We start from the raw sequence: 14,981 nt of genomic DNA, 5'->3' as shown, positions 1-14,981 counted from the left end.
TTAAACCTATCATTTATTGACATTTGTAAATTATTGTTTCAATATTTTATAGCTTGACATATTCTGTGTGTATAACCCGTGATCATTAACTTGACACCTGGCTACCAAACACAGTACTAACATCATTCGAAACAGGTGTCAAGTTAATCTGCACGAGCTGTATGTTTTGATCTGCTCGTTGGCCCAGTGGTTAGCCTAAGTGGCCTGGGTACACGAGGTCCTGGGTCGGGTTATGAATTACTGAGCTTTTCTTTCTTCTAAGAAAGTTTCAGTAGAAATCTTCGCCTCAGAGTAATCATGAGTCGTTAGCGCTAAAGCGTTAGCTTTTAGCGTTTTTCGTCTTGTTCGTGGTGTTATACACCTCGTGACCACGATAACTCTGAAACTACTAGACCGATTTGAAAAAATCTTTCAACATTAGAATCCTACATTAACCCTGACGAACATAGGCCATATTTTATCCCCGTATTTCCACGGGATAGGGACTACGCGTGTGAAACCGCTTGGCCTCTGCTAGTAATAAAATAAAGTTCTTTGCAAGTTGCATTGTTTAAAGTTGACTTTATCTTCCGAGAGACCACAAATAATGCATAGTTAGCGAATAACCCGATGTATAAATTTGAACTTAATAATGTGTTAAGTACGTATTTGTCTCGCTTTATCCTAATGAAATATAATTAGTTTGCACATAATTCAATAACGATCCAACAATACTGGCTCGCCTTGACCGTAACTGTTATAAATGGTTTGACAGGTGAATTGGACAGCACCTGTGGATCTTAGCGCGATAAGAATAGAGATTGTTATGCAACGACGAGGTTGCATGTCCGTGGTCGTTTTGACTTGTAAAAATTGACCGATTTAGTTGATTGTGCATAAATGTTTGACTATTTGGTTAAGTAGCTAATATATGGATCTTGCAAGGAAGAATCACCTAGAATAGAATCAATCTTTCTCATACTTAGGAGGTTTAATAGGCATGCCATTATTTTAATTTCAGTGTCAAAGAATTTGAAAACTACAAAATCTAAATGTTACATAGACTAATAACCAATAGACCCGCAACAACTAACAATTTTTCACTCCAAACGTAAGCCACTTCTGTGATTATGTGAGCGTAAGAACTAAGCTAATTTCACTCGCGGACACGCACACAAGCGTACTTATCGTAGCGTAGCGATGCGCCAAGAGCTCCCATTTCGGGGCACATAGAAAAGCTTACGAATCCTGCGACTACACACTATCTATTATAAATCTATGTACATAGCATTTGTATGAACCAAATTTCTAACCAAATAAGGTGATGTGATAAATTGATCTCTTCACTAAAACGGGAATAACAGGTAATACATGTTTCTAAGACTAAGAACTGTATATTTGTATCTGTATAAAATATATGATGCAGCAGAAACTAAAAGACACTTGTACAAAAACCAAGATACCATTGCTCTTTAAAAGCATTTCTTTACCATAACATAAATAGATTTCCACTTACCTAAATAACTTCTAAATGAAGTCAAAAAATGTAGACGAATGTCCTACGCCTAAAATATAGCACTCTATAATACACATGCCTACTTTAAAATGTTGCAAACCTTGTTCCACTTTTAAAGTGTCTATTAAATAAATAGCTTGTTTGTTTTAAAGCTTTATTTAGCATAGGATCGTAGATGTTAATAACTCTACTTATTACCTCTCTATTGAAACAAAGTTCTTCTTTAGGATCTAAAAGCTTTGCATGGATAAAAGAACCATTAGCGTCTGGTGTCTTCAATTCTAGACCCAATTTGGATCCGAGGGCCTAGTGGCAGTTTGATACTGTTACTGTCACGTAAAGTAAACACGAATTTCTAAGGAATTGAAACAGCGCCATCTAGTGGCACTACTGCACAACTGTTTCATTCCATATATATGTTGCGTTTACGTTACGTGACAGTAACAGTATGAAAATATTAAAAACTCCCACTAGGCACACCGTTTATTTACAGTTATCAGACGGACGGAAAACGACGAGCATTGAAGGTTACTCTCTTTCAGTGCTTTTGTCTGGCAATCGTCTTTGACTGCTAGAGACTAATTTACCGATAAAGACAAGACTTGAATAAGTGTTCATTTACACGAGCAGCAGCTGCTACCGACGACTGCAGTTGACTGCAGTCGGCGACGTCTCGGCGGCAGTCAACGACTGCAGTTAACGGCAGTCGACTGCAGTCGCCGGTAGCAGTTACTGCTCGTGTAAATGAACCCTTATCCGTACCTCCAAGTTAGAACATTGCTACCTTAGAACTATACTTTTTTATGACACACAAAAAGTATGGTAGCAATTTTGTCTCCGTTCCTGAAGAAAAGTGATGGTCTATCACATAACAACATTATCAGTGTAGTTCGTGGTTATACACCCCGTGACCACGGTAAGCCAATGGTCCCCGTTTTTAAAAGATCATATAACTCTGAAACTACTAGGCCGATTTCAAAATTCTTTCAACATTAGAATCCTACATTATTCCTAATGAACATATAACATATATTTTATCCCCATATTTCCACGGGAACTGGTCTCCGTTCCTGAAGAAAAGTGATGGTCTATCACATAACAACATTATCAGTGTTAGTTCATCATCATGATCATCATCATCATTAACAGCCGTTGGATGTCCTCTTGCATGGACTTCCAAACAAAACGGTCTCGAGCCGCGAGCATCCAGCGGCTCCCTGCAACCCGCTTGATGTCCTCGATCCACCTAGTGGGCGGTCGACCAACAATGCGCTTTCCGGTGCGGGGTCGCCATTCCAGCACCTTGGGACCCCAACGTCCATCGGCTCTTCGAACTATGTGGCCTGCCCATTGCCACTTCAGCTTTGCGACTCGCTGAGCTATATCAGTGACTTTGGTTCTTCTACGGATCTCCTCATTTGTGATTCAATCACGCAGAGAAACCCCAAGCATAGCTCGCTCCATCGCCCCCTGAGTAACTAAGCCTTTTTGTGAGGGCCACAGTTAGCAGTTAGTTATCTGTCAGTTAAAAACCATTAACTAGAAATACAAAGTTTTAACTTATTAAACACACTTTGCCTTTACTGCAACTATTTAGCACGTCTAACCATTCGTCACTTATATTACACTTGATCGTAACGAATGGTTTGACAGGTGAATTGGTCAACACTAGGAGAACGTAAGCAGATATGGACACAAGTTATTACTTATTACATTCATGCCAGCTAGATAAAATGTATATATGTAGCTTGTAGATAACTTAAGAATTTCAATATTAAATACATATAACTTGTTTTATAGACCGTGAGATGGCATTTTTTTTAATTCTTTACAAGTTAGCCCTTGACTACAAACTCACCTGATGGTAACTGATGATGCAGTCTAAGATGGAAGCGGGCTAACTTGTTAGGATCCACACCCTTTTCAGTTTCTACACGATATCGTACCGCAACGGTAAATCGCTTGGCGGTACGTCTTTGCCGGTAGGGTGGTAACTAGCCACAGACGAAGCCTCCCAACAGCCAACTACATAGGTACACTTTGCGCCAAACTTCGTGTCAGCTCTGAACACGAGACGTATGGCGGCGCCGTAAAATGAACATATAGCCCAGCCGTTCTAAAAATAGCTGGACAATTCGGGATGCAATGACAGAGTGGACTCGAAATTTAGCGCAAGGTCCTCCTCTAAAAACCTATTAACAATTTAACTAGGCGTTACTTTTTTCCTGTTGCCCGTTAAACTGTAGTATAGGTAGCACTAATAATTTTACAGGAAACCGGTAAAACTAAGCTAGAAGTCGCTGTCGCTTGGTAGCAGAAATGATCTTGAAGTATTTTCTCAGTCGACCGTTAATGTTACGAGTTATTCAGTAGTTTTTGCGTGATTGAATAACAATAATGCGTTTGCAAACAATCGTCTATAGTCGACTGCCGTGTAATGTAAGTTACTCTTTTTTTTTTTTTATTGTTTACAAGTTAGCCCTTGACTACAATCTCACCTGATGGTAAGTGATGATGCAGTCTAAGATGGAAGCGGACTAACTTGTTAGGAGGAGGATGAAAATCCACACCTCTTTCGGTTTCTACACGGCATCGTACCGGAACGCTTAATCGCTTGGCGGTACGTCTTTGCCGGTAGGGTGGTAACTAGCCATGGCCGAAGCCTCCCACCAGCCAGACCTGGACAAATTAAGAAAATCTCAATCTGCCCAGCCGGGGATCGAACCCAGGACCTCCGTCTTGTAAATCCGCTGCGCATACCACTGCGCCACGGAGGTCGTCAAATACTCATCAATACATAAGTGTTGTCGGTCAAAGGTTAGCTTAAACACGGTGGCAAGGCGTGACTTGCACCTACGAGTAGTGTTGCCAGGCGTCCGAATAAAGCCGGATATAGTTAGCGTTGCCAGGCGTCCGAATAAAGCCGGACATAGTTAGACTTTTTTCATTGCGTGTCCGGCCAAAACAAACACCCGGCTTTTGTTAGGCTTTTTACATTTCTAGAACTAAATTTTACTAATGACTTTCTTTGAAAGATTAATAACTGTTAATAATATATTGCTATTACAGTTAAGAGCCGTGATAGCCCATTGGATATGACCTCTGCCTCCGATTCCGGTGAGGGTTCGAATCCGGTCCGGGGCATGCACCTCCAACTTTTCAGTTGTGTACATTTTAAGAAATTAAATATCACGTGTCTCAAACGTTCGTAAACATCGTGAGGAAACCTGCATACCAGAGAATTTTCTTAATTCTCTGCGTGTGTGAAGTCTGCCAATCCGCATTGGGCCGCTAAGGCCTGACCCCTCTCATTTTGAGAGGAGGCTCGAGCTCAGCAGTGAGCCGAATATGGGTTGATAACCGTAATAATATATTACTAAAACTGGTTCGATAGTAATTATATATAATTAGAATTTAACAATATTTATAATAATAGTCAAGAAAGCTTATTTTACATGTTTTTTGTCGTACTATATGTACAAAATCCTCAATAATGTGCCCGTATGAGAGTGTCCGGCCTTTTCACCCTAATGTCCAGCTTAACTGACTATTGGACTGACTATAATCAGTCCGGCTATTGGGCTTGGCGACTTGGCAACCCTACTTGCACCTTTATTCAATCACTCCATAATCGTCTGTCGATTCTTAATCGCATGTTGCAAAAACACACACAAAATGTTACCTTTCCCGTTTACGTATAACCTTTTTCGACAAGGTGACAGATAATGGGTCATTGGACCTTGCACGTCCATTTAGGGGCACCCACCATCTTTTCGACTGTTTCCGTGGGCCTGTACAATGCTAACGTGTTTACAATAAAAGCTTGTATTTTTTGTGTAAATATTTGCACGACAACGGATGTAGGCCCTCGAGTTTTTTTTTTTATTTAACTCCAGCTTTGTCTGTTCTGAAGGTTAAATATGTTTCAGCTAGTATCAGTCAGTATAAATATACTCAGAGGCACAATTATCTGCCCACTTTAATATGACGCGAATATATTAAATTGGGCAGATAATTGTGCCTATGGGTATAGTATAAAACAAAATCACCGCCGTGTCTGCCTTGCTGTTAAATCGAATCAGAAATTAGGAGGTCCACAGAAGAACCCAAGTCACCGACGTAGCTCAACGTGTGAAGTTGAAGTGGCAATGGGCAGGGCACATAGTTCGAAGAGCCGGTTGCCGGTTGGGCCCCAAAGTGCTGGAATGTCGACCCCGCACTAGAAAGCGCAGTGTTGGTCGACCCCCTACCAGGTGGACTGACGACATCAAGCTAGTCACAGGTATTCGGTGAATGCAGGTGGCTCAGTATCGTGATGTTTGGAAGTCCCTACAAAAGGCCTATGTCCTGCCGTGAACAGACATGGAATGGAATTAAGACAATTAGCCACCTTTATTCGCTTCAGTTTAGTTTCAGCTCGCTAGTGACATCTAATAGTATAAAATATTTGCGTAGAGATAAGTTAATCTCATTCTAATGATACGTAGCGTAGCATACCCATGTATGTATATGATAACAATCGAAGAACGCAACACTGTTTTTGTTGTTACCAAAATTGGCAAAACCGAGTAACACGCTCAACAGCGCTCGATATTTCAATGCTGGCTGGACAAGAGCTGAATTTTAAGTATATGACGCCATTTTACTTTGAAATAATTCATGAGGAACGCGGATTGGATCACTTTTTGTTCAGAGGTTTTTGATATGCCAATTTCGGTAGCGGTATGTTCTGCAGGTATTTATAGTCTTAAATGAGAAAAATAGACACATTAGATAAAGACTTGCGCAAAGGCAATCCACTTGTAATTTATGTTACATAAGCTTTAGCCTTGGGTACATAGTACATACCTATCCAATAGCCAGCGTAAGCCGCTTTTCAACTTGAAAAATGTTAAACATCCAATGTGTTATCTATATATTTTCTTTCCAAAAACGTAGTTTTAATCAATATCATCAACCTATTTAGGGTTGAAAAAGTTTTTATTCTACACGAGTTAGTCCTTGACTACAATCTCACCTAAGGTGGAGGTTTGCCTAACTTGTTAGGAGGAGGATGAAAATCCACACCCCTTTCAGTTTCAACACGACATCGCACCGGAACGCTAAATCGCTTGGCGGTACGTCTTTGTCGGTAGAGTGCTAACTAGCCACGGCCGAAGCCTCCCACCAGCCAGACCTGGACCAATTAAGAAAACCACAATCGGCCCAGCCGGGGATCGAACCCAGGACCTCCGTCTTGTAAATCCACCGCGCATACGGAGACCGTCTAAAAGTAATATTCAAATAGATTAAACTACATTTGACTATATATTATAGCATAAAAACATACATACAGCCGAATGTAAAACCTCCTCCTTTTTGGAAGTCGGTTAAATATAATTCCACAGGTACAATTATTTGACAAATAACTTGACTCACCACTAACTTATCAGCGCCACATTATATCATGTATCACCCGGATGTTATATGATTAATTATATTATTAATTAATTTAATTAGCATATTGCTCTAAGTCAAATTCGTTGTTGATTAAGTGACGTCACATCAACCTATGCTATAAAGAAAAACCGCAAAATAGGCCACGTCAACATTCGCAAAATAAACGAGGTTGTGCCACCTTCAACCACCTACAACCTACAAGGCATACCTGACGTGTGTCCTTCGATAACGTCACCTTGTCATCTGTAGGTGGTAACTGGTACTAATGACGTCACACATTGACCATTGCCTTATCCACTGTTTAATGATTCATTCATTTTCTGTTCGAGATTATTCATAAAATTATCTTTGATAAAACCTTTCTTTAGTTAAATTAGACCCCGGTAGCTTTGCATAAGTTTCACAGTAACAAGAATCTATGCAATAGGTATCTATAGTAATCTTAATATATAAATGCGAGGTATAAGTATATCTTAATATATATAAGGTCATTCATCAAGATATCTCGAAAACCACTTGACGTAAAAAGTTGAAATTTATTGGGGAGTTAGTTCATAGGTAGTAGAGGTCCACTAAGAACGGATTTTGCGAAAGGGCCGGATTAAGGAGGTCTAAGGTCGAATGAAGTCGCAGGCGTCCGCTAGTATTATAAATGGGTAAAGTTTATGGTATTGGTGGGGGTAATCTCTGGATGTACTTACTGTACCGATTTAGACAATTCTTCTCCCACTAGAAAGCCACGTTTTCCCCATATTTTCACGGGAAGGGGAAATACGCGGGTCAATGTGCATTGGCAGACTTCACACACGCAGAGGATTGAGAAAATTCTCTAGTATGCATAGTCTGATATGGTTTCCTCACGTTGTTTTTTCCTTCACCGTCTGAGACATGTGATATTTAATTTCTTAAAATGTACACAACTGATTGACGGATTCGAATCCACAACCTCCGGAATCAAAGGCAGAGGTCATACCCACTAGGCTATCCGCGGAATTATTGAGGCTTAAACAGAAGAACTTTACAATCACCGTAATAAACGAGCTGAATGCTGATAGTTCCTTTATTTACAAAAAACGCTAAACAAAGCAATTGTATTGTGTAGTCCAAAGCAATTACCAGTGTACGATACCCTCATGGTTACGTAAACATATAGATAACTACAGGTCTATAAATATCTTCACATAAAACAGATTGCCTATGTTAATGCTTACAGATTACGCATTCAGTCTAAAACCTAAATGAACCAGCATGATTGATAAACAACTTCATTGACCTGGAAACGCGGGCAAATTACAAAACTACAGTAGACGATACTTCATTACAAGACTAGAATTTATAGTTACTTGTAACTGTTAGGAACTCATCAAATTATAACGTCTTTATATTTCAAGATCAATGCATAGTCGCATATCTAGTCAGTCATCATTATTAGCGTATTTTTAGCGACTCCCCTGTGTTCTTATAACTTTCGCTGCTACAATTCGGGTTGGCAAGCTTTACACTTGTAACAATGGCTATCAGAAAGTGTTAATGATAACAGGGACCCAACGGCTTAACTTGACCACCCGTTTTTGGGTATCAGTACATTTCCCTAACCCAAGAGGCATTAAAACCATACCTTTAATAAACCGAAATAATGAGGCATTAATAGATTTAAGGTTATAATAAGTATGGACATTACCCCTAAATATGCCGAAAAGTATTAAAACCCAACTCATTAAAAAATAAATGTATTTGCTTAGTCATCATTATACAAGGAGCTTCTTTTATTTCAATACGAAGTTTAATGTTTGTATCTATTTACACATGAAGTAATAACCTCTTCAGTATCTACCTCATTACGAGTAATGGGTTGACGAAACTATATCGCAAGTTATATTACAAAATTATTGACCGTTGAAAAATGCAAAACATTACTGCATGTATTCATGTTTAGAGATTATTATCTGCTTCGAACAAAAGCTCAGTGATGTGTGTGATTAATGATTTACAAGAAGACATCGATTAAACCGCGTTTTTGACAGTTTGGACATTTTTAACGCGAATCTGACGAGCTTACAATGTCCACGTTATTGTCAGTACTCAAAAGATACAAAAAAGCTGTTGAACCAAGTTCTGCTAACGTTATGTAATGTTTTATTTATGGACAGATCACTTCATTCACGGCCTTTTTCTAAAACGTTGATGTCGTGCTTTATTACTATAGACATTTATCTTTAGCAATACTTTATTAGTTATTGATCGTTCTCCTGCTGAGAAGGTTCAAAGTTTATATTTATAGTAATCGACTATAGAAATTACATTAGACTATAGAGAGTATATTTATTACGTGTTGATACAGAATATGTACTTTTAAAAGAGATTGTAATCAGAAACAAATATTTATATCCTAATATTAAAGACGCTTTAAAAATGACAAAAATGACATATATTAAATTGGATTTTTTAATGTTTAATAGTATAACTTACTATAGCAAAATCTTTTGTCTAAAACGTTTGGATATTTCATTGTTAGTGCTGAGTATTTGTTAACAATCGATATAAAGAAAGAGTGAACAATCGTTGAAGAATAGAATAATCTTGATAAACTATAGATATCAAATAAGTTTATTGTTACTTACAGATTATTTATTTTTGTTTCAGAACATGATGCGGCTGCGTATCAAAATATTATTTTGAATAAAAGAGAAAGCAGATATGGGAATAGATTAAAGAGGTAAGAATTCATACAATATAACATTTACCATCATAGATTTAAATCAAACTACTTATATCAATAAAACACTTCATTAATTCAGTAATGTAGCTTACATGTACTATTTGGATTTGCCATAAAGTTATGGCTCTCAATTTATTGAATTAATTAATATCTTCATCTACTAACTAGAACACTACAACTTTATACAGTTACCAACATTTACAGATAAATATGTCGATGACACCGAAACTGAAATCGTCGAATTAGTCGATACCAATCGCCAACCGAGGTACCAAAACACCGGTACCTCTGAAACCGATGTCCAATGAAACTGGTATCAAGGCAGAGACCGCGCAAGTTAGCGATGGGGTAGCTAAAACCGAGACCAAAGGTACCGAAACAAAGGAGAAAGAGGGAAAACAGAGATCGGTGTCATTTAATAGGGACGTACACGTGAAACGATTCGGTGAGTGACCAATGGTCCGGATTTCGTTTGATATCCCTTGGGAGTCTATTTGTTTGCAATGTTATTCTGTCATTTATTTATTTATTAATCAGACTGAAACGTATTCAAATGGCACCTATTTAAAATATAAAAGGAAAAATGTAATTAATTTTGATTTATATATTAATTAGCTCATGTAAATGTGCAAATATTTTACCATCTAGGCGTATTTGGCCGTGATAGAGATGGTCCGCATTTTATTATTTATTTATTAACAGACACTTAATCTAAATCATTTTGTGACGTGTCGTTTAATAAATTGTAGTAAGTATAGCACTGTTCTAGAATCGATTATCATTTTTATTTTGTTGCTGTCAGAAAAAAAAAACTACATATTTTGATTTTGACGCTAAATCAGCTATAGAATAATATGTTTTAGTGTCATAACTAAATACCAGTACGTTTCCATATAAATCGATTTCTATTCTTATTTTGTGTTACTTTTGAATTAATAAATAATCAAGGGAAATGGTGATAAGCTAAAATTGTATAACAGTTACATTTTGATGATTATTAATAAATTTCGTAACAATCATATTTATAACGATTACATCATTTTTGTTTACCTTATAAACTGACATCTAGGTTAGTATCGTATTAAGTAGGAAAAACTTGACAACAAAGATTAATATTTAGGATTTAAATACTTTTAAAAACATTGCAAATAAATGGACATTTCCGTAGTGCTGGTCTCTGTAAGGGGTACCGATTAACCGACTAATGATTATAATCCTTTTTCATAACATTTGGGGTAAATGAAACTGCGTCAACCGTAAACTTCTAGGCACTTATTCTATTAATGAATTGACTAACTTATATGACTAATAGTTCTCTTTTTGTAGAAAGCTTCTGTGTTGTTTAATTATATGTATAGCATGTAACTCAGTGTTTGTATCTTTGAGCATGATTTAAGTTACCAAGTTTTAAAGTGTTTCGTGTAAAGCTTTATTACCTTCTTCTTTTATTTTAGAATAAATAAACTGTACAAAATCTCTAATGCTTTAATTTTTTTAAATATTTTGCTGATTCACTACCTTTTTTTGGTTCTGCTAATTCAATATATTTTGTTAGTGAATCTGAATGTCTCTTAATTTTGATTTTGTGCTGTCTTTAAATTAAAGCACGATTAATACTCGTAGAGTTGATAAAAAAGTTATTATCTGATTGATTAATTATAATTAATCGTAAACTTTCATTTTCGTATCAGTTCCCGTGATTGTGAAGACAAAAAATCATATTATCTTTATTGCATCCACGATTACGATCTATGTCACGATCGTGATCGGAATGACCCTGATTCGTGTCAGCTGTTTTTGCTCATCGTTGCCAAAATTCTTGTTATTTAATCGTCAATCGAGTTTTTGCCTTTGTTGTTATATGTTTAAAAAACATCTACATTATGTAAGGTTGAACTTCTTGTAAGAAAAACAACTTAGTACGGTGGTTCAGGCGAAGCGTTTTTAATACTAAACGGGTCTCACAATTGTCTTTTCAAATCACTCATGTTAATCATCATTATATCTATTGTGAAATGTTTGATTAGATTTGACTTAGAAATCGCATCCACATAAATAATCAATTATGGCCTATCTGTTGTATTTTAATTCTGTATATATAATAATAATGTTAAATTTTAATTCTAAAATCTCACAACAAACGCTTCGAAAATTAAAAAATGTATGGTAATGAGTAATGACATTTGCTATCGAAATGTCACGTGATCATGTTTTCGGATCTGTCTTTTCATACATTTTATTTAGTTTTCGAAACATTTGCGATTGTAGAAAGGGAATCGACGTACCACATGGCTACGGGACCTGTTTTAGTTTCTTTTATTCTCCACAGTAGTTTTTATTTGTCATTAGTAAATGATTATTTTTTACCAAATGTGCGTTTATATCTATTCATCTCACAGGATGTAAGCATGTCTGTTTCATCGAAGTCTACTGTTTTTGACAGGCAGGCGGTTTTTTACAGTCGCGTGTAACCTTTATATTAAATCGCCAAGGACACTTGACGTCTATTAGTGACAATACGAATAAGATTAGTTTACTTTTTTTACTACTTTGAGTGTCAATTATCATTGCTTAATGGATCATCAATTCATTGTCATGCTTATCTCATGTTAATTTCGATCCGGAATAAAAAAAATGATGACTGTCTAATTACACTTTGAAGTTTATTTAATTTTTAAGAAGTAAAAAATAGAGTTAGTTACACCAGTTACAACTTGGAAATGGTTGACGTATCTGTATAATATATAGCAATTAGATAGATTATAGCACAGAACATAGAATGCTAAAGCTAACGCTGATCATAGTCTGAAATATCACGTAAGACAGGTACAGTTAACCCCATGCCATGGGAACTTAGAAGAACGTGAAATCTTTATGAAGCAGCGCCATCTACATCCTAGATTTAAGATTCCAGGATAGTAAATACAATTACATACGATGTGTACGTACTAGAATGTTTTTAGAGATTAAACCCGTGTAAGTACGGAAAAAAAACCGAAAAAAAAAGAATTATTTATCCTTTTAATTTTGACGCGTAATAGAAAGCATGTGTTTGTATTTCTAAAGCAAAGGGATTATTAAAGAAAAACAGTAAGTGTACATTAATTTCAACGATGTTCTACATAGTCATTTGGCCTAGTAGTGCATAACAAATGTACAATATAATAATCCTGAGTTCGAGCCCGGGGTAACAAAGGAAAACTTTTTGTCTTTTTTTTGTATTTCTCAATAGGTTTCTTCAACTATTACAAAATCAAAAATGTCTCTCCTTTACAAAAAATATGCATCATTATTTTTATACTTTTTACTATACTAAAAATACCGTATCTAGTCTATCGCTATCACATTCGTTCCGAAAAAAGTTCGAGTAGCCCATCTATTTCCAATAATACACTGTAATCTTTGGTTAACCCACATGTATACGCCTGTGCAACCACGTGGCGAAGGATATGCCAATTTTATATTATATTTCAATAATTAAAAAGAAATTGACGAAAGTCTAATATTTATACATTTTATGAACAGATATTTATTAGTACAATGCGCTTTAAGTTATCACCTCTCACGTTGTGTAGTTTGAGTTTGTCTAACAAATTTCGCAAATCTGCAAGCGACTATGTCGATACTGATTCATTACGTAATAGTTGCTTAGCTACTGTCACCAGTTACATTTGTTTGGAATTGTGAACACAGCAAGACACGCTAACGCTTAGTGCAGAACTTACCGTTGGCATATTCACTAATTTGATCTTTATTAACAACCTATTAAAATAAACATCAAATCAACTGCAAATTGTCATCTACCTATACTTTATGATATACACGAAGAGTCGGAAGATAGGCACCGGATGACATTTGATACTTAAAATCTCAATTTAGTATATGTCAACTAAGATAAGTCAAAGATAGTGAGTGGATTAGCCTGCTGGTGTTAGAAGAATTCTTTGTCATATCCAATGACCTCAATGAGACATTCCAGTATTAAGAGGCTGTTCTGAAACAGGGTTTGTTTGTTATTTTGACCTAGATTAGTGTACACAGTAATTAGTATTTGACCTTCACACGTAAAACTTTTAATAGTGTAACCACAGTGTGAGATATTGTAATAAGTAGGTACAGCACGATAGATATAATATTAAATTAAATAATTAGAAAATTACTATATTAGATTCGTTAAGTTTGTAGAGCATGATATTACAAAATATTTAAGAAAATTCAAATACATAACCGTTTAACTAAGATAAAGATGAATGATAATGAATCGTGACACACATGTGTGATATGAATTTATTTTTAACTTTAAATTAAATTCTTGCTAACATATTAATTATTGACTTATTTGCCCCACATTTGTTTTTTAGTTTCTACCTTAACTACGACTTACCTGATTACAATATGGGTCAGAATAAACAATAAAATTACTTAAACTAAATATAAGCAAAAGATTACACTAATTAAAAGCAGAGAATAATCGAAAGCTACTTAACGTAATGATGGTAATTATCTATCAATAGATCAGACACAAAAAGTCCTGTTAAGCTGCCTTTCCACTATACTTATTCGTAAAAATAATATGCACGATAATATTTTTGATTATTTAGAGCATTATACAATATAATGATTAATTACGAGTATATACTTTAGTTTTTTTATTTTAACACAATCTATTATTTTTGAAATGTTTTGATAATTATATATGTATTGTTTTGAATTTAAGACCATTTACTTAAGTAGTTCATTAGACAAGTAAATATTTACAATAAAAATTACTAAGACAAAAAAATTTATTTATTTCAAGCCTCAGTTTACAAGCACTTTTGATAAGTCAGATTTGTCTGTTTGTACTGGCTAGTGACTCTACCACTGCTCCGGAAGGCAGGAAGTCTCAAGATGAAAACGATTCAGCTTTTCACTGCTTAACAACGCCATTTGAATAAATCGAGTCTATTAATATTTTTCCTTGTATTCCCAAAATTATTATGGCGTTTGCTTTATGTGGTGGATAGTTAGCCTTATTTCTTGGAAATGAATTCGGCAGACTGATGATATCTGCGGTTTCTTACTCACGCCTAATCGTTCTTATATATAACACCTCCTATGAGATTAGAATTTGTATGGACGTTTTTTACTATAAGATATTTATAGTTTATGGCTTCGCATCCGTTTGTAATTGACGATACAAATCTTCCAATGTTTTTGATCAAACCACATGATTTATTTTTAATATGTAGGTATTTTAAACAATTTGAACGTCCAGTGATTTAATTTTAATACGGATTATCAAGTTTTGGCAAGCTTTAAGGCACAAGTCGAGATATAATTGACTAG

At 35.7% G+C, this 14,981-nt stretch overlaps 1 protein-coding gene across 1 annotated transcript in view; it reads left to right on the top strand.

Moving 5' to 3' along the window:
• The window catches only part of LOC112043224 (calponin homology domain-containing protein DDB_G0272472), an 88,010-nt gene that overhangs the window by 33,436 nt on the left and 39,593 nt on the right, over positions 1–14,981 (top strand). The window contains exons 2-3 of the mRNA XM_024078537.1: positions 9,578–9,650; positions 9,858–10,098. Of these exons, the coding sequence (XP_023934305.1) occupies positions 9,951–10,098 (148 nt within the window). The 5' untranslated portion in view covers positions 9,578–9,650; positions 9,858–9,950. The remainder of the gene's footprint in view (positions 1–9,577; positions 9,651–9,857; positions 10,099–14,981) is intronic.

The sequence above is a fragment of the Bicyclus anynana genome, chromosome 2 (assembly GCF_947172395.1).
Source record: "Bicyclus anynana chromosome 2, ilBicAnyn1.1, whole genome shotgun sequence".
Classification (NCBI taxonomy): domain Eukaryota; kingdom Metazoa; phylum Arthropoda; class Insecta; order Lepidoptera; family Nymphalidae; genus Bicyclus; species Bicyclus anynana.
This window is presented reverse-complemented; position numbering and strand designations above follow the sequence as displayed.